Consider the following 21164-nt stretch of genomic DNA (forward strand, 5'->3'; position numbering starts at 1 on the left):
GAATCATCTTTCTACTACAGAACTTAATACACAATTTTCCACTTTCCTAAAATTTTATTAAGTGCTTTATGGAACAATTTGCGTGAGGTCTAATTTTCCAAGTTGTTGGCTGTGCAGCGTAATGACCTCATACTTTTTCATCTAGTTTCATGCCATTATTTATATAAAGAGGTGATTGGTTTGCATTCAAATTAGGCATATATGAGACTGGACACATTTTTGCGTCTAAAAAACACCATTGTTGCTCTATTTCAGTGCTGTCCACTAAAAAATAACGTGAACCATATGTGTGATTTTAAATTTTCTAGTAGCCACAATAAGAAAATGTAAAAATAATCAGGTAAAATTAATTTTAATAACATTGTTTAACACAGTCCATGCAAAATAATATCACTTCAACATAAAATGAATTTATTAATGTGATATTTTGTGGGGTTTTTTTGTACTAAGTTTACACTATCTGCCATGTATTAACACTTAAAGCAAATATCAATTCAGACTACATTTCAAGTGCTTGATAGCCATGGGTGGCTAGTGGCTACCACATTGATGAGCACAGTTCTGTTTTATGGTCGTGATTAGTTGGGTACCAGTTTGGCTACTTGATTCTTTCTGATTTACTGAGTGTATTTGATGTAATCTGAATGAGGGCACTACTGGAAATGGCAGAGAGTTGTTTAGTCAGTTACATTAATCATTCATTCATTCATTCTTTTCATTCACACACTCATTCAACAAACACTGAGTACCAGGTCTTACGCTTATTCTAGGAATACAAAAAGACACAGGAACGGTTCTTATATGAGACAAAGGCAATGTCTAGTGGAAGAGACAAGCATGTAAACAAGTAACTATAGCTACAGCACAGTATAATAAAGTACATATGAGAAACATAGACATAGTGTTATGAGATTTATATTTGGAAAAATTAGAGTTCTACTTCATATCATGCACTAAATTTTAAAAACTTCCTAAAAGTTCCGGAATAAACTATAAATATATTTCTACATATTCTTGAGGGTGGGAAAAATCTTCCCTTTTTTTCCCCCAAGTTTGAGATAAAATGTTAATGCAGAAAAGTAGAGTATAATAGAACACAACTGTCTCTATTCACCCAAAATAGTAAATATTAATATTTTGTCACATTTGTTTCAGATTTTTTAAAAAATGAAGTGAATAGATTTTCAGATTAGATGAAAACTTTCGTGTCCCTTCAAAGTCCCATTTCTTTTCTGCCTTTTCCAGAGGCAACTACTGTCATTAATTTGATGTATATTCCTTCAGTATATTTTTGTGCTTTTACTGCAAATAGATGCATTTACAATGTTTAAAATTACTTGGTACGTTTTACATTTACACACATGGTATCATACTGAATGCATTATTATTCATTTTCTTCTTCTTTCTACACTCAATGCTGTATTTTTGAGACCTATCCTTGATACACATCAAAGATAAAAATAATTCCATTGTGTATCTATTCTATAGCCGTTTTTAAAAAGATGATGAACATTTAGGTTTTTTTCTTTCAAATTTTCACTATTGCAAAAGTATTTCAGGGGCATTCGTGTATAAGTTTCCTATACACATACATGAGCATCTCTCTAGGATATGTATCTAGAAGTAGAGGAAGTGTAATACCAAAGGCAGAAATCATAAAGGAAAAGAGTGATAGCTTTGTCTACATAAAAAGTTTAAAACGTTATGAGGATAGTAAAAAGCATTTCAAAAGTAGAAGGAAAAAACTAGGAAAAACATTTGTAACAAATATGGCAGAGAAAGTTCACTATCCTTAATATATAAAGAGTTTTTACAAATCAATTTGAAGAAGGTATCAGTGAATAAATTGGTAGAGATAATAAGCAAACAGTTCACAAAGGAAGAAATATGAATCAGTAGTGAACACGTGAAAATAAGGTAACCTTATTAGTAATCAAAAGAGTGAAAATTAAAAGAATAATTATATTTCCTTTTGGCCTATCAGACCAGCAAAGACAAGAAAATAATGATGATATTCAGTGTTAAAATGTGGGTGTAATAGGCACTATTTTTTTTTTTTTTTTTTTTGAGATGGAGTCTCACTCTGTCACCAGGCTAGAGTACCATGGTGTGATCTTGGCTCACTACAATCTCCACTTCACAGGTTCAAACAATTCTCCTGCCTCAGCCTCCTGAGTAGCTAGGACTACAGGCACATACTACAATGCCCAGCTATTTTTTGTATATTTAGTAGAGACGGGGTTTCACCACGTTGGCCAGGATGGTCTCGATCTCCTGACCTTGTGATCTGTCTGCTTCGGCCTCCAAAACTGTTGGGATTACAGGCGTGAGCCACCACGCCCAGCCAGTAGGCACTTTTATATATTGCAGGTAGAGTTTGAATGGATGTAAACTTTCTAGAAGAGAATATGGTAGTATGTATTAGAGGCTTTATAATATAAAAACTCTGACTCAGAAATTCTACTTTAAGAATTAATCCCGAGAAAATAAATCAGAATTTTATGACAATATATCTGTGATGAGGATGTTTCTTGTAGTGTTATTTATGCTATAAGGTTGAAGATGGCTTTGCCTAAACCAATGAAGAATATGACTAAATCAACCCAAGGTTAAAAAAACCTAACTTTAACACTAAAGATGCAGTTAATTTTTTTTTTTTTTTTTTTTTGAGACAGGGTCTCATTCCATCACTCAGGTTAGAGTGCAGTGGTAAAATCATAGCTCACTGCAGCCCCAAACTTCTAGGCTCAAGTCATCCACCTGCCTCAGCCTCCTGAGTAGCTACAATTATAGGCATGTGACACAGCATGTGCCTAATTTTTAATTTTTTTGTAGAATTTTGCTATGTTGTCCAGACTGGTCTTGAATTCCTGCCCTTAAGAGATCCTCCCACCTTAGCCACCCAGAGCACTAGCATTACAGGCAAGATACAATTAATTTGAAGAAATTGGAAAGACCTCCCAAGAGAAGTTACTTTGATCATCAGGGTCTTGAAGTATGGGAATGTGTTTGCCAAGGGGTGGAGGTGGAAATAGGGGAAGGGCATTCTGCAAAAATAAGTGGCCAGTACCAAGGCAGGAAGCCTCAGGAGAACCTGTTCGGATCAGGGAGTGACAGTGATTTTGTGTGATGGCATATAGGGAACATGAAGAGGTGCAGAGCCAGGATGGAGCCCTCTCTGCTCTGAGCCCATCCCATGATGTCATGATCCAGCTATTGCTTGGAGGCTTTTTAGGATTTCATCACAAAGTTCAAATTACTTGGGGTTATTTCAACTTGAGTATTTAATTCCATCAGAATATTTCTTGTTTTCAAATTTTAATTCAGCGCACCCTTCCAAAGAATGTTCCAAGTAAGCAAGATTTTGCTGAGTGGCCTTTCATTGCTACATTACATATTTTAACAAGTTGCTTGCTTAAGATCCTTTCCTTATGCAGCTGTCATTGTCAATGTACAGTTACACTGCTGCTCCATTCTCTCCGGAACCCTCACTTCGTTGGCTGTCCCTCTGGTTTGGCAGGTAACTTCAAATACTTTGCTTTGCAAATTATTTGAAGAAGCCAAGAGTGTGCGGGTCTAGGCTTGGAGTCACACTGGCCTGGGTAGGAATCCTAACTCTGCAATTTTAAGTGTGTGATCCTGGGCAAATTACTTAGCCTCACTCCGCCTCTGTTTCCTTATCTGTGAAATGGAATTGATGTATGAGGAACACATGGATAACGTCTATAAAATGGTGTTCAGAGCTTGTCGTATGTGCTAAATAAAATGTTAGCTATTATTATAATTACTATTTTATGAGTAACTGGATTCCTTCTGCCTTCTCTTATTAATCCCCAGGGGATTATTTATAGTATAGGCATAATTATTTATGGTTCTAGAACTTCTCTTGTGTTTCCTACCTCAGTGGCATGTTGTTGAGAGGAAGCTGAGAATTCATTGTCTAGGCTGACTCTTGATCCCAGGCTTCAGTGAGCAAAGTGTAGGAGGCCTCAGGTCTCCTTCTAAGCTAGCCAGTTTATACAAGGTCTGAGGAATGAGCCCTTTTAGGACCACAGACCGTGGGTTCGAATGGCACATGCCATTAGGTTATCTATCTGTGGAATCCCAACATTCTTGCAGCCTGGTTCATCTCACCCTTGAGCAAATCACCAAGAAGCAGGGATGAGAGAGAGAGAGAGAGAGAGAGAGAGAGAGGGAGTCAGGGAGAGAAACTCATGGATTCAGCCAGGCGACCTTTGGAGATGAAGCCTCCAAGCATTTGGGAAGTGATAGATCTTTATTGGTGATGAAATCCCAGGGGACTTTTCTTTTTAGAAGTGTCCCTTCTCTGATTTTTGTGATGTCACCTGTAACTGTCAAGAATTGCTCTTATCACAACATCCTGTTGAGTCACTTCTCTGCCTCTCCCATTAGACTCTAAATTCCTTGAGAACCACACTGTCTCTAGGAAGGAGCATGGTCTTTTGGAATTGAGTCTTCTATACAGCTCTAGGACTTGTGACTTTGGTCAAGTTACTTGTTTCCTCATCTGTAAAATGAAGATACTTACTGATTTATAGACTTATTATAAGGATCAGATATAATTTATGAAAAGTGACTGGCATATAATAGTTGGTTAATAAATGATAACTGGTGACTATGAGAACAGCCATGATACCAGCGATGATAATGCCAGAGTAGCATTGTGCCTGATGTGTCTGTCCATCAGCACATGTTTTGTGGATAGGTAATTGGATGAATAAATGGTCAAAGAAATTCATGTTTAAGTAGATGAGTAAACTGGCCAGACGTGGTGGCTCATGCCTGTAATCCCAGCACTTTGGGAGGCTGAGGTGGGCAGATCATTTGAGGTCAGGAGTTCAAGATCAGCCTGGCCAGCATGGCAAAACCCCATCTCTACCAAAAATACAGAAATATTAGCCGGGCATAGTGGTGTGCGCCTGTAGTTCCAGCTACTTGGGAGGCTGAGGCAGGAACATCTTTTGAAGCTGGGAGGTGGAGGTTATAGTGAGCCGAGATTGCGCCACAGCACTCCAGCCTGGGCAACAGAGTGAGACCCTGTCTCTGAAATAAATAAATAGATGAGTTAACAATTCCAACAGACTGACTTCAACCCTTGTCCTTTTTAGCCTCAACCACATTTGATGGCATCAAACACACTCACACTTGCCTCCTCTCTCATCTCTTAGGGCTCAGAAGTTTGCTAATTCTCCTCCCTTGTTGACTCTTCTTTCTCTCTTCTTTTTTGGCCTTTTTTCATTTCTCCTATTCCCTAGATGTTAACGATTCTCCAGAGCATATTCTTGAACATTGCTTTTACTGCTTTCACCCTCAAGGATTTCATTCTTTATTAAGGCTTCAATTATCACTGTTATGTAGATAAAGTCAAGATGTCTTATATAGACTCTTCTGCATTCTGGGCTTGTATTCCTTAAAACCTATTTGTCAAAAGGATGCCCTGTTGACTCTTTAAAATTGAACTTACCATCTTCTGCCTGAAACCGGCTCCTTCCCTGGCATGAGTATGCACATTCATGGTGTGGCAGCTTTTCCAGGCTCCCAGAGGCTTGACATGCCAGAGTCATTTCTGACTCCTCCCACCCATGTTCCATTCCGTGCTAATCATGTAATTCCATCTCCATATGCTCTTGCATCTGCTTCCAACCTCTTTTTTCCCCCCAGGCACTATCCTGATTCAGGTCTTCTCTATGATCTTAAGCTAGTTCTCTGAAGTGGAACGCTTAAACACTGAGTGCTCTAAGAAATATGAGAATTTCCACACATATGTGCATTTTAATCTCAATCTTTGAAATGTTCTGTTTTATATATGTTTTATAACAGAAATAATTTATTAGAGTAGTGTATGTATATACGATACAATAGAATAACATTTTTATTACTAGAATAATAATCTATTATACACCAAGAAGCCCTCAGTAGCTTTTGTGTTAGGCTGTTCTTGCATTGCTATGAAGAAATACCCGAGACTGGGTAATTTATAAACAAGGATTTTAAGTGGCTCACGGTTCTGCAGACTGTCCAGGAAGCATGGCGCTGGCATCTGCTCAGCTTCTGGGGAGGCCGCGGCGAGCTTTTTCTCATGGTGGAAGGTGAAGCAGGGGTAGGCACTGCACATAGTGAAAGCAGGAACAAGAGAGAGTGGGAGGGAAGGTGCCACACACCTAAACAACCAGATCTCACTAGTACTCACTCTTGCAAGGACAACACCAAGCCATGAGGGATCCACCACCAGGACCCAAGCACCTCCCACCAGGACCTACCTCCAGTATTGGGGTTACATTTCAGTGTGAGATTGGGTCAGGGACAAATATCTAAACTGTATCAGCTTCCAACTCCCTATCATATTAAAAACAAACTCATCTGCCTGTCAATCAAGGCATATGTAGTACCTCCTTTCTAGGCTGGTAAGGCAGTCCCTGGTGTAGAGTCCCTTGCACACGCTTCAGGCTCTAGCCAAATCGAACTACTTACTGGATGCTTTTAAGCTCTCACTTCTTCACCTTTATGACTTTGATTGTATTGTTCTCTTCTCTTACTCTCCGTCTGTTATAAGTAGTATGCATAGTGGTTAAGAGCAAAGAGATTATATATATCCATTTCTCTCTCAGTCATTGAAAAGTTCTATTTCATATAAGTTCAAATCTTGGCTCTGACACCTTCTAGTTGTTTTATTTGGGCAAGTCACACTTCTGAGCCTCAACTTCCTCATCTGGAAAATAGGGATAACAACAATCAGCTCACAGGTTTGTTGTGTGGAGTTATTAAGTAACACATATGTTGAGCTTAGCACCATGTCTGGCATATTCATAATACCTGATCTAAAAGTGAGAGCTGCTGCTACTGCTTCTATTACTTCTTTCCAGTATTTTTAGTCCAATTCTCCCAAATGTGAGATTGTGCAGGAAAGTAAAGGTTGTCGTAACATAAAAATATTAACAGACAAGCTTGCCATTTATGTGACTATTTCCTACTCATACATTCCTCCCAGCATCATAACCCTTGCCCATCCTGACATCATTGGTCTGTTTCAGTAGAATTGTTTAACATTATTAATACCCAACAGTACAATGCAAATACGATGCAAGGCAACTGTAAAATTAAACTTTGCAAAAGATGTTAGATACCATGAAGTCAATGCAACTTCATGATGTTAGAAAAATGATATTAGAAAAATGCTGGAATCATGTACAAAGGCAATGATCTAAATTAGGATCTAGTGGAAAAAGAGAAAATTGAACAAGTATAAGTATAGGCACTTCAAAAAAGAATGTTTTAAATATCAAAGGATTAAGAGGGAATTTGGAAGAAATTAATGAAGTTTTTAAATATTACTGCTAACAGAAATATTTTAAAAATACTTGTTCAGAGTATTTAAATAAAATACAACCATTAACCATAAAAGAAATATGTATAAATCTTGCTACATTAAAATTAAGAATGTCTGCTCCCTAAGAGAAATTATAAAGAAAAGCACAAACTTTATATATCTTTCTATATCCAGAATATATAAATAATTACAAATCAGTTAAAAAAAAACTGTATGTGAACAGGCATTTTTCAGAGGAGGAAACACAAATGAATAAACTTGGGAAGAAAATAATCTTATTTTATAAGGAGGGAAATGGAACATTTGATGGGACATATGATAACATTGAGATGCCATTTTACTGTTTCTAGAAGGACAAAAGTTAACATGTCTGTATTAGTTATCTGTTGCTCCACTACAAATGACCATGAATTTCACAGCTTAAAACAACACACGTTATCTCGTAACTTCAGTAGGTCGGGAGTCTGGGTATGGCTTAACTGGGTCCTTTGCTTAGGAATGCCTGACAACACTCAGCAATGGCAAGTATACAAATCAATGGGAATTTTTATAAAGCACTTTGGAAAATAATTTTCTATTACCTTATAGAGTTGAATGTTCATATAGCTTTAAGATGCAGCACTTCCACTCATAGGTCTATATCCTAGAAAGACTTGGACTTGTGAACTTGGGAACATGCAGAAGAATGTTTATAGAAACAAAACCCTGGAAACAACCCAAATACCAACTGACAGGTGAATGCAGAGATTGTGGAATTCTTACCCAGTGGAATATCAAACCAACTACATGAACAGAAACACACAATAACCATAAGATTTATGGTTCAATAAATCTTAGAACCATATTATTGAGGAAAACAAGCAAGCCAAAGAAAACTAGATACACTCAGATATATTTTTATAAAGCTCAAAGCAAAACTAAGTAACAGATATGTGATAAAACTATATGGAAAAATCAAGGCAATTATGATAATGGGTTTCAGAACGGTGCTTACCTTGGATGATGGTTATAAGCACAGGGGTGGGTTGGAGAAGGGAGTACACAGTAGCTTCCTGGTAATGAGAATATTCTATTTCATAAGTTGGGTGATGGGTTTACCCTGAGCATTTATTATCATGCTTTATAGCTGTATATGCTATGTATATTCTTTAGTATGATTGTTACATAATAAAAATTTAAGAAAATGTGCACTATAGTAGTCAGATATATGAAGTCAAACTATACTGTAACATAATGTTGTCAGTTACGTCAAAAAACACCAGTCATTTTAATTGGGGTTTACTGGTTATTTGTTTGTTCTAATAGTAGCACATTATTACAATTAAAATGTAAATTTTGTTAACTATAAGACAAAAAAACCTATGAGTATTAGATCAGTGTTTCAAGGAAAAAAATCTCACTGAAACTTTTATCATTTGTTTTGAAAATTGGACACCATTTTATTTCATTTCATTTTGGGAGGCTGAGGTAGGAGGACTGCTTGAGCCCAGGAGGTCAGGGCTACAATGAGTTGTGATTGTGCCACTGCAGTCCAGCCTGGATAGCAGAGCGAGACTCTGTCTCAACAACAACAACAACAACAACAACAACAACATATTTTCAAAGAAAAATAGCAAAAGCCAATTAGAAACCTACTTACTCTTCAACTCCAATTTTCTTTAAATTTGGAAGTGACTTACTGATTTACTATTTCAAACAACTCCTCTTCTTCCCCTTTAGACATTTACCATCTACTCACGCTAACTTCTCCAGAGGAGACCGCTCTAGCATGTATCTATAGGTCCTTGTTTAGCTCCTTTTACCAAAACATAGAAAACACAATTCTGTTTTGCATCTGAAGGGCTCTATTCACTAAGAATAGGAAAAAAAAATCCTTTGGAATAGCCAGTTAAGTTGAATTTAAAAAAATATCCACGTGAATGTGATTTGGTTGGGACAGGAATCCTTTCCTTTTTTCCCGGTAATCTGATACCCATCCTTGAATCCTTGTAATTCATACTCCCTATTCTAGCCAGGTAATGATTTGAATCCAATGATCCAGCTTCAAGGATTGAGCCCTCTCCAGTCCAAACATTTACAACCAGCAAAACCAAAGGAGAGGAGGCAAAATGTAATCAGAAAAGGTTTCTAGGGAATGAGGACTTATGTCTGTCATCTGCTTAACAGATGTACATCAATAACTAGCAAATTCCCCCAAACAAATTTCTCCGTGGTATTCAGATAAGTTTTAGAAATTTAATCATTATGGAGACAATGAATACTATTTAAAATGGATTAACTTCAAGTGGCTTTATCTATTAAATATGTCCTCTGATAGTGAAGACCTTTTCAGATCCACAAATACAAATATTACTGCTACTTCTTCTCCCACCAAGATGCATCTGAAATATTTCCCTTTCTGTGGCCCACCAAACTGATATCATCTCCACTTTCGAACTTACCTACACATGCATAGTACTCCTAGCACCTCTTTGGGAACATGGCATGACTCTAATTTGTTTTATAATGACTTAGTTATTTGTTTTTCCATAACTGGATACTAAACTCTAGACCTTACTGATTATTTTTTGGTGGGGAGTGGACAGAGTCTCATTCTGTCACTCAGGCTGGAGTGCAGTGGAGCAATCTTGGCTCACTGTAACCTCCACCTCCCGGGTTCAAGTGATTCTCCTGCCTCAGACTCCCACCTGGGATTACAGGTGCCTGCCACCATGCCCAGCTAATTTTTGTATTTTTTGTAGAGATGAGATTTTGCCATGTTGGCCAGGCTGGTCACAAACTCCTAATCTCAAGTGATCTGCCTGCCTCAGCCTTCCAAAGTGCTGGGATTACAGGCATGAGCCACCGCACCCGGCCAACCTTACTGATCTCTGTGTGAACCTAGGACAGTCATGCACATAGAGTTGTCGCTAAACAAATACTTAGTTGACTTGAATTTCTCTGGACGTGTTTGATTACTGGCTTTAAGAAAAGTCAACACTGTCATGATTTTTAATACGTGCAAATTCTTTGCATGCATTAAATTGCTCGGTAAGGTGCAAAGTTAAAGCAAGCAAACAGCCTTGGTAACAATGTTCAGGCTAGCCTAGAGCATTACATACTTTGTACTGGATTTTACATACATATATTTACATTTTGGAAATAAAGTCCCTTGCAAAAAGAGCTTTCAAGAAAGCTTGTGTTGCTTACATCAGAAAGCACCAGAAGCATTTTTCCTATTGTTACAAAAATGGTGAAGGTTAGCGCATGCAAATTTCTCATATGCCTCATAAAACACTTACTCATCTACAGCTAAAGCCAAGAACCACTGTGTAACCAACTAGTTCCCTGCTCATAAGGAACTCGGCTATGTAATTCTGTTTCATCACCAAATGCCAGCATTTCCTATCCTCTCCAGGGGGCTTTACTACTTCATGACATCATAAACAAGATGGGCCCAGAGTTCAGTTTAGCTGACATCTTCGTTATAAAGCCAATAAACAAGAAAGTCCCAAGGTATTAGGCATTATTTTTTCTTTTCTAAAGCTAGATAGAAATGTAATATGTTTACAGAGTTTCTAATTTATTTTTCTGCTAATGAAAACAGGCATTTCCAGATAAATTAGGCAGTGTTCTAGAGTTGCTTTTATATACAGAGGGAAGTAATTTTGCTTAGAATTTTAAATGTAGCTTTTGTCTTCTGTTAAGAATTATGGATGGTAGTTGGGGGATGGAAAAAGGACTGAAACCAAGCAAAGAGGCAAAAAAGTATTGCATTTTTTTTTCAATTCTGGAAAAGAGTTATGTGTGCAATTAGGATTTCTGTGTTCAAGGAGGCTGTTTAAAAAGTCAACACATTATTTAGTTCAGGAATGTAGTTTAAGAGTTTTGCTTACGGCTGAATGTAGTAGCTCATGCCTGTAATCCCAGCACTTTAGGAGGCTGAGGAGGGCAGATCACAAGGTCAGGAGTTCGAAACCAGCCTGACCAATGTGGTGAAACCCCATCTCTACTGAAAATACAAAAATTAGCCGGGCATGGTGGCGTGCACCTGTAATCCCAGCTACTCAGGAGGCTGAGGCAGCATAATCTCTTGAACCCGCGAGGCGGAGGTTGCAGTGAGCCAAGATCGTGCCATTGTACTCCAGGCTAGGCGACAGAGTGAGACTCCATTTCAAAAAAAAAAGTTATGCTTACATTTTTATATTTATGTGTATCACTATGTACATGCACATACAAGTAGTCTTTTCAGAGCCAATTAATTTGAATACATTTGCAAGTCTTAGGAATTTAAGAAAATGTTTGAAACTACTTGAACTATCAGAAAACCTCTATAAACATTTAAGAGATCAAGGCAAGGTTGCATCTCAAGTGATTTTCTGAGTTATACACAACATACATAATAAATAAATATTGCTCAATGTGATGGAACTCATAGCACCAGCTCAGTAAAGTGAATTATGCAAGCTCTGCTAACTGGAAGATGTTATCAAATGGTTTAATTCAAGTAAAAGTTCTCAACACAAATATATCTGTACCTGTATTGATGTATATTGGTAAAATACTGTGGGTATAGTTTGCTGACCGTGTAATTGCAATCAGTGAAATTATTGAGCTTCCTCAATAGAACGAGGAGAGCACAACAGTAGGTGTGAGTTATATAGAGAGAGATCCACCATGGTTCTGGCCTTAAAGGCTCAAAATTCAGTTGGAGAGAGATAATGGGTTTATAAAGATAAAATACTGTTGGTAGTAACATGATGTCTGTTGACATTTTGAAAAAGAGGTTTTCTGTATATTCTGCGAAGTAGCTTCTCTCAGAAGTAGTGGTTATTGAATAAAAAAAAAATCAACATTATCTTGAACCCACTGGGTAAGGCTGGAGTGAAGGCAAGATGGTATTTCTTTCCTTGGAGTTCTTGGCACTCAAGCATCTGAGTGGGTAGCTTTTGCCCTGGTAGGTGTAGATAAGCATATGTCTTTGGTCTGGAGGAAAGTGGCCTGTTACACTTGAGTCAGCTTGTTCACAGACTGAGGTGATTATTCCCAAGTCTCACCCAAGCAAATTGATGACTCCAGGGTGAGCAGAATCAATGCACTGGCATTTGCCAAATACAGATTCAGGTGAAAATGGAATAAATTAGTTCCTCTCAGTCAATTATTGCTTCAAGTAGGCAAGCTGAGGAAGAAGGGGTGCTGAGGTGCACACTGAATTTGAACTACGTTCTGTTTTCAGCTGAAGATATAAACAGACAGTGACTATAAAACCTTAGCTTGATGGGAAAAGGAGTTCTGTGAGCAACTCAATTTCTCCTTCTGAATTGTACCTCGAAGAGCACTGACTCTTATTTGCATAGGCTGTTCAGAATATGTCTGGAATTTCCGTTGTGAGGTTACAGACTGCCACCATGTAATAACAACATTATTGGAAGCTAATACCATAATTAATTTCTTACTACTATACTCAGCTGATATTGACAATGAGATGTACAGTTACGCAGCATAACTTGGCAGATTCTTCACAGCAAAAGAATTCATAATCAGATCTGATGGCCTGTCCAATGGAGAGAACAGGTTATCTAGGAAGAGACTATCATTTCAAGGATAGACATAGTATGGTTAGTGCTCTCAAGACATGCTTAGCCAAAGAGAGAGCTACTCTTTTGGTATTAGTAGTTGAACTTGATTCCAGTATAGTTGTTTATAAAATAAATAGTGAGGCATGCTACAAAGTACTATTGCTGTGCATCACCAGCAAACTCTGAATAAAAGAAATGCCAACCTGAAGATGCAATCTCTTATTGGTGGGGAAATAATATACTCTTTATGATTTTCTTATGATGTTTCATTGACATACGGTGCTTCTAACTAAGTGATAAATTAATCTACTAGATTTAAGGAGAAATGGATGTGGCTTAATGAAGAAGGACAGGATATGTATTATAAGGCAGCTGGTTCTGCCACTGCTGGCTTATGGAGAAAATATACATTGGACAGCTAATGAGTCTCTGTTGCATAAGATAGATTCTCTTTATAATAGAATTGCACGCTTTGTCTCTAAATGGGGTTATTATACACACCATTGCACAATGTTTGAAGAGCTTGGTTGGCCCTTGTAGAGGGTTACGAGAGAAATAAATTGGAAGACAATTGTGCTTAAGACCTTCAATCCATCAAGCATTTCATATTTATCCAAATTACTAGCATGTTCTCCCAAAATATGAATCTGTATGATACACAAGGCTAGAATGTTAATGCTGACCAGACTTTGCTTTATCAGACAGGTTTTCCACTGTAAGCATTGACCAAAATTCACACGTGGTGAAGCTGGGCAATACGCATTCCAACCACTGCCCCCATTCCCTTTGCCTCTGCTCTTCATGTATTCCACTATCTTAGTCTCTGAAGTTTCATTTGTTATTTCTTCTATCCACCATGAACACAAAGGGCTCACTTGCCCTGAGTTATTTAATTCTCAGAACTTTTTGACTTGACTACCCAGACAGTTTTAGTGGTAATTCAGTTTCTTCACTTTTCTCCATACTTGTGGGCCCTCACTGTTCAGTTGCTCAGCTATTCTTTAGAATAAATCCATTTCAATTAAGGTTACAGCCTAGAAAGAAATACTAGGCTGGGTGTGGTGGCTCATACCTGTAATCACAGCACTTTGGGAGGCTGAGGTGAGTGGATAAAATGAGCCCAGGAGTTGGAGATGAGCCTGGGCAACATAACAAGACCCCGCCTCTACATAAAGTACAAAAATTAGCCAAGCATGGTGGTGCATGCCTGTAGTCCCAGTTACTAGGGAGGCTGAGGTGAGAGGATTGCTTGAGTCCAGGAGGTCGAGGCTGCAGTGAGCTGTGATTGCACCACTGTACTCCAGCCTGGGTGACAGAGTGAGACCCTGTCTCAAAAAAAAAGAACAAAAAGTAAAGAAAAAAAATACTGGAAGTGATGAAGAAGACCGGATAAATGACAATATCATTCACTCTGTGTCAGAAGACTGTGCTTTCTATTAGAGGACATGGCAGGGCTTATTTAGATGTTGTAGACGGGGAGATGGAGGAGGTGAGTCATGCTCTTACCATCATTACTTTCTAATGTGGCTTTGGACCTGATTCTACCTTCTGGCTTGATTCTTCTATCCATGATATCATGTAGTTGGAATTTTGTAGCTCAATTTTGCCCAAATATTTTCAGGGTGATACCATGTCCTTGAGCCCCAGGGGAAGTTTTGCACAGGAAAGGTGATTCTTGGGGTGTACCATCACTAGCTTTTTGACTTGCCAATGGACTTTGGAGGCACCATTAATTCCTGCTGATGCTGAGATCCTCACCTATGTGGTGAGGTGACAATATTTTGTTTCTTTCAAACTTTCTTTTCTGTGTTTCTCTCCTCTCAACCTACCAAGAATAATTGAAGAGAATTACACCTGTGAAACATTTCAAGATGCTTGGAGTAAGATGATCTTTTCAGTTTAAGACGTTATTATATCCCAAACCAGACTGCTTTCTCTCTGTCATTGTGAGGTTCTTTCCTTTGCAAGTCTATCCGTACTCTGGTATAGAGAAAGGTGAGCTGAAAGAAATGGACAAAACTGTTTCATGGGCTTCTCCACATATGTATTACCCTCTCCAAATTGAATCTTGAAGCTTTGTCAGAAGTGTTATTTTCCCAACAGAGCAGGTGTTAAGTGTCTATAGAAAATAAACTCACCTCCTGATATCTTTCTCATTGCCTGCTACATCCATTTACTGTGAAGATTATATTGTAAGGTGCGACAAGAGGTGTTGTACAGCAAGGGAAAAATCATCACTTTGTAATTCGATTTGTTCAAGTTCTCTTCTTTTGCACGGGCTTTTGGATTTCCTTGTCATTTGTGGAATTATTTCTTAAATGGTGAGTATCGTTTTCATATGTTTTTCCCGGAGCTTATTCCATCCAAATACTTTTTAAGTTGCATACACTCTTCTATAAGTAGAGCTATATTTTTGTAATGAAGTTTCAATAATTTGGCCAGGGAAAAGGAAAAACCAAAACAAATGCTAACAATAATTAGTTAATGATTTTTCTTTCACCTAATTTTTTATGACTTTTATATTCTCTGCTAAAAACAGATTATTTGATAACAATACTAGGAATACTTAGCTATAGGTAAAAATTAATATCCATTTGACTGAATGTTTCATTTAATGAGTGGGCTTGTGCTTACCACAATTATCTTAAGGAAATAAATGTGTACAGAGACTAATGAGTAGACACACTAGACTTTATCAATGTTTATTCAAATTATTGCAGTTTAGTGATATGGAAATCTAGAATTGAGATGCTTTAGAAATAAATCTTTGCTTGTATGTAATTTCTTTAGTTCAAGGATCTGAAAACACTTTACAAGCAATTAAACTCTAGGATTCAAATGGGGATTTCACATTGTTTATTGTTTAAATAAAGTTACAGAATTATCATTTGCTTAGGGTTTCTAGAAAATCCTTTCTTTTAGATCTACCAATATGCATACCTGAGTTTCCCTGGATATTTACCTCTTCGCTCAAACCATTTTCAGATTTCTTTTCTTCTCATGCCATCATATTTCTTTTCTTTTCTTTTTTATAGATGGGGCCTGGAGTGCAGTGGTGCATAGCTCATTGCTCCCTCGATTTCCTGGGCTCAAATGATCTTCTCACCTCAGCCTCCTAAGTAGCCGGGACTATAGGCATGCACCAAAATGTCCGGCTAATTTTTGTATTTTTCTTTTATTTCTTTCTTTGTTTTTTTTTTTTTTTTTTTTTTTTAAATAGAGCCGTGGTCTCACTATGTTGCCCATGTTGGTCTTGAACTCCTGGCCTCAAGTGACCCTGCTGCCTCGGCCTCCCAAAGTGCTGGAATCACAGGCATGAGTCACTGCACCAGGCTATTATATTTCTTGAAAAATTCTCTTTTTTACTTCCTTCCTCCAACCAACTCCTCCAACCAGAGTCAGTCACTGCCTCCTTTTCCTGGCAAGATCTTCTATCCTTGCCCTTGTCTCCCAGTCCTTGTGATCTTATGTTCAGGTAGAGAGGAACTTTCTCTTACTCATTGTCTTATTACTTGTATCCAAAGGTTGGGCACATTCCCAGCCCTTCTTACATAAGGATTGTTTCAATGCATGACTGAATGAATCTGTGAGTGAATGTGATCACTGTGCAGCTGTGAAGTAGCTTGGGCCACTCCCACATTGTGCTGGCCGTGCAGTGAAAGGCATTTTCCCTGTTTTGACGGGGCCGTTTATCTCTGCTCCTGGTTCTGCTCTCTACTAGGAAAAGGAGAAACTCTACATGGAACTAAAGTACGTCTTGGCCCGCCAGCCTGGACCTGAGGCTGCGGAACAGCTGAAGCTCTACCGACGCACGCTGCATGACAAGAAGCAGCAGCTCAAAGTGAGTGGTAGCCCCTGTTCCTTCCTGGCCCCAGGGCAGCCACACTGGGGAGCACACCTGGACAATCCACTGCCTCCACACAATGAACCAGTCTCTCAATGCCACGATCCTCTGAGGTCAGCTTTCTTAGAGCTCTAGTCTAGGATGAGCCAGCTGACCTCAGAGCTACCCCTCTCTTCCTGGACTATTAGCACCATTCTCCATTTCCAGAAAGAGGCAGGTAAGCAGGAGACGAAAAGATGATGACTACGAAATGGAAATGTAGGGGACAGGGTTTGTATGGATGATCTCAAGATGACTTGTTAGAGTACTTGAAGGGCAGGGATGAGCAAAGGAAATATTTTAACACTATTGCCCAACTGAAGCAGACTGCCGTGCCACGGTGGGTCTCTGGTATTCCATCCCGTCTGAAATAAACATACATAGAAGTCCAGCGACTGCCCGGCCCTGAGGGCCTTGCTTCCTGACCAGCTCTCAAATATGTAACCATGAAAGGGAAATAAAATCAGGCAAGATTTTTTGACAATGTGATTCCCTTCTAAGTCACGTAAGACCCTCAGTTGCAGAGATATGGAGTGTTTTACTTTTATATGTGCCTTTGTAAAGTTTTCTCAAAAATTGTGCATGTTCACACTGTATTTTGAGCTTCACCTCCTAAGTGAGTACTTAGATATTCTTGGTGTGTCGGGGAAGTTTTACACGCAGCCACAGGATGAAGCATGTGCCAGTTGAATTCTGGCACTTCCTGCCCAATGAGGGTAATAATCGTTGACTTTCTGCCTGGGGTAAAATATATGCCACCCTACTAGTATAGCCCTAACCCCTTCAAAAACAGGACATTGTAAAACTGCATCCTTTTATTTTAAAAGGGCAAATGAAACAAGTCTAATTAGAGCATTAATTTTCAATTTGTCACTCTGAATGTTCATTTCACATGAATATCCTGAGACATAATTTAAGTTTTGCATAAGACATAATCTTTTGATTATTTTGTTCCTTTAAAAAATTGAATATTTTAAAGAAAACAAATTATTTTCCGGTTTTCTCAGAGGTAGATATAGATTAGAAAAGCACAGAGCTATCTTATTCACTCAGAGCTCCGGGTTGCCTTCAAAAGCTCACAGGAGCCTTTTGTGAATTTAACCCTTTATCTCAGGAAATCCAGATTTTTCGCTCAAATGAAATGTGACCCCTCGTGAAGAGGTTTAGAGGTGGGTGGTACTGAGCATGGCTGCCAGTTTGTCCTTGATACTTACCTACTCTTTTAGGAAATTCCACATTCATTGTTCAGAAGCAGGGTTTTTGTTTCTAAGAGTTTAACTATTGAGACAGGCTTTTTTTTTTTTCCCCAGCATGAAAATTACATTCTTTAGCCCATGATAACATAGTCAGAATCATTTTCACAGCAGTGAAGAAGAAAGAGCTCAGAAGCAGATGAACACCAAGAAGGCTAAGATCTCCCTTTTATGCAAATCTTTAAAATAGCAAACAAGAAGAAAAATAAATCCAGCCTATTGCATGCCTGTTAGAACTATAGCCTTCCTTTTCTCTTTTTGGTTTTGGTGGGGAGCACACCCCAGCTTTGGCACGTGCTGTGTGCTATGCAGATGAGTGAATCCCCACTCCTCTTGTCCAGCCCAAGACCCGCAGCAGCTACTGAACACAGCAACGGAAGGAAGCAGGTAGTCAGGCTTTGAAGGGTCCCGAAGAACACAGTAAAGAGGGGATAGGCATTCAGCAGCATCACAACCCTGAAAACACATACATTGAATGCTTAGTTAGCAGTGATGGCAGGATGATTTCAGAATAATTTTTTTCATAATCCTCAGATGAATCACACTCTCTAGTGATGTTTTTCTTGAATATTTTCTCTTTTTTTTAAGGTTTTAAAAGCAATTTTAGATTCTGTGTCTGGGAGTTTATCTGTCTCTATTCATGATATTCCTTGAAGCACATTAGACTATTCATCTGTGAGCCTGTTCGAATGTTGTCTAATAGTTCTTCTTTTAAGTGGGGGAATGATATTTTATTTAAAGTTGCAACCAGATGATGCATCTTCAGCCCTCAGCCAGGTTTCTACTCAGACGTGGACCCTGAGCAGGTGGAAGCATGCAGATTAATTGTGATGCTTGGGCATTGTTTCGCACCTCTAGCTCCACTGCGGTAAATGGTAGCAGATTAAAAGATTTCTCAGAAAAGGATATTGTATCTTTTGTTAACGCCACTTTATTTGTCATGTTAGGTTTTGTCTTCAGAACTGAATATGTATGAAGTACAGAGCCAAGAATATAAATATGAGGTAGAGAAACTTACCAATGAGCTCCAGAATTTAAAGAAGAAATACCTCGCTCAGAAACGTAAAGAACAACTTCAAAAGTAAGAATTAGTCAAACGTCCTATTTGTGCCTATTATCTGCACATAAGAAAATATTTGGTGAACAGTCACAGACTTGCAAGTTTCACTGGGGTAAACTAAGTCGCAGGGCAAACAAATGACGTTCTACCGGTCACTAACTAAGTTTGTATCAGAGCAAGATCAGTGACTCATCTGATACTGAGTCCTCTCCTTGGGATTCTAACAGGGATTCATTAATATCAGTTCATTGGTGGATCTACCATGGAGCAGAGAAAATGTAATACGACTTTTCCCCCCACACTAGTCTATGGTTTGGAGATAATAATGTCATAACTATGTTTGCAAATGAGGTTCAAAATCAGCCTTGAACAGCATATTCACATTTAAAACCACATGTGCTTTTGCTAAGGGACCGGAGCTTCATAAAGCTGTTCTTTCTAATGATGCCCCTGTACCACTATAACTGCTAGTAGTTCACCTATGTTTTTATTTTTTTTTTGATTTTTTTTTTTTTTTTTTTTTTTTTTTTAGTGATAGGGTCTTGCTATGTTGCCCAGGCTGGTCTTGACCTCCTGGCCTCAAACAATCTTCCTGCCTTAGCCTCCCAAAATGTTGAGATTACAGGGTGAGCCATGCCTGCCTAGGTTTTTAGATAGTTATTATCTCTGAACCATCTTCTGTGTCTAGTGACTGACTTCAGCATCTGCTGTGGGGGGTTGATGTGACCTCTTCCTCTAGGAGATGATAATGTAGAGGTGAGGTGAACATTTTGGGTTTCAGGATGCTCCCATGTTGAAAAACAAAAGTTCTCTTCACATTGTTAGTATATCTGCCTGATCCCAGGGTGAGAATAGGGGCCCAAATGAATTGGGTTTGAAATGAACTAGTTTTGAAACTTGGTTTGGCTGTGTGACATTGCCAAAATCATCCAGTTAATTTGGCAGTGACACGTTATGGGCTGAAAGTCATGCTTGGTATTTATCCACATGGACATTTCAGGGACATGGTGAAATATGGCTTGAGTGCATTTGCCTAAGATTCGTTAGTAGCAAAGTTATATAAAGTAACTGGATGCAAATTCATTTGCCAGTAAAAGTCTGCCCTTCTTGTAAATCAGAATACTCCCCTGTTCCACATTTAGGTGCCAGTTCCATAGTAGAGGAAAATACTGCTATAATTTAAATAAGTCCATCTTAATGTGTAGGTCTACCAACTATCTGTCTGACTCAGAATCCCTAGTGAGATTTATTAAACATGCAGGTTCCCAGGCCATATTTCCAGATACTTGGATTCAGCAGACTCTGGAAACCTGCAATTTAATAGGCTCCCCAGGTGATTTTCATGCACAGTGAAGCTTCAGAACCACTAATATTAACAATGTAAATTAAATGAATGCTGGAGTGGAAACACTGTATTTTTCTTTTAGGATGTCAAGATTGTGCTCATAAAATGTCAACACGGTTAATTTCCACATGAGGCAGGTGTCTAACTCAGTGGTCTTCAAGCTCTTTGATTGTACACCCTTATCAGTAAAACTTTTTTTGAGACAGAATCTTACTGTGTCACCCAGGCTGGAGTGCAGTAGCACCATCTTGGCTCACTCTGACTCCGGAGTTCAAGTCATTCTCATGTCTCAGCCTTCCAAGTAACTGGGATGACAAGTGTGCGCCAACATGCCCGGCTAATTTTTTTTTCTGTTTTTAGTAGAGACAGGGTTTTGTCATGTTGGCCAGGCTGGTCTTGGACTCCTGGTCCCAAGTGATCTGCTGGCCATGGCCTCCCAAAGTACTGGGATTAGAGGCATGAGCCACTGAGCCCTCCCAGTAAAACATTTTTGAACTTGCAGTATGTATATGCATATATCTTTAAAATAATTTTTAAATTTCAGAATAGTTTTAGATTTACCTGCAATGTATTTTAATTTATAAATTATATGCAGATACCACTGTCAGTTTGTAACTCTTAGTAAAGCATAATTTAAAAATTTTAAATATAAAAGTATTAATAGATTTATTTATTAATAAATAACAATAAAAAGAAATATAAATTAATAGAATAGAA

At 38.4% G+C, this 21164-nt stretch overlaps 1 protein-coding gene across 1 annotated transcript in view; it reads left to right on the top strand.

Annotated features, from left to right (window-relative positions):
* CFAP58 (cilia and flagella associated protein 58) overlaps positions 1-21164 on the top strand; it is a 106402-nt gene that overhangs the window by 79421 nt on the left and 5817 nt on the right. Inside the window, exons 16-17 of the mRNA XM_011977520.1 lie at positions 16628-16747; positions 18990-19123. Coding sequence (XP_011832910.1) covers positions 16628-16747; positions 18990-19123 — 254 coding nt within the window. The remainder of the gene's footprint in view (positions 1-16627; positions 16748-18989; positions 19124-21164) is intronic.

This window comes from Mandrillus leucophaeus, unplaced genomic scaffold, assembly GCF_000951045.1.
Source record: "Mandrillus leucophaeus isolate KB7577 unplaced genomic scaffold, Mleu.le_1.0 Scaffold18, whole genome shotgun sequence".
In the NCBI taxonomy this organism is placed as follows: Eukaryota; Metazoa; Chordata; class Mammalia; order Primates; family Cercopithecidae; genus Mandrillus; species Mandrillus leucophaeus.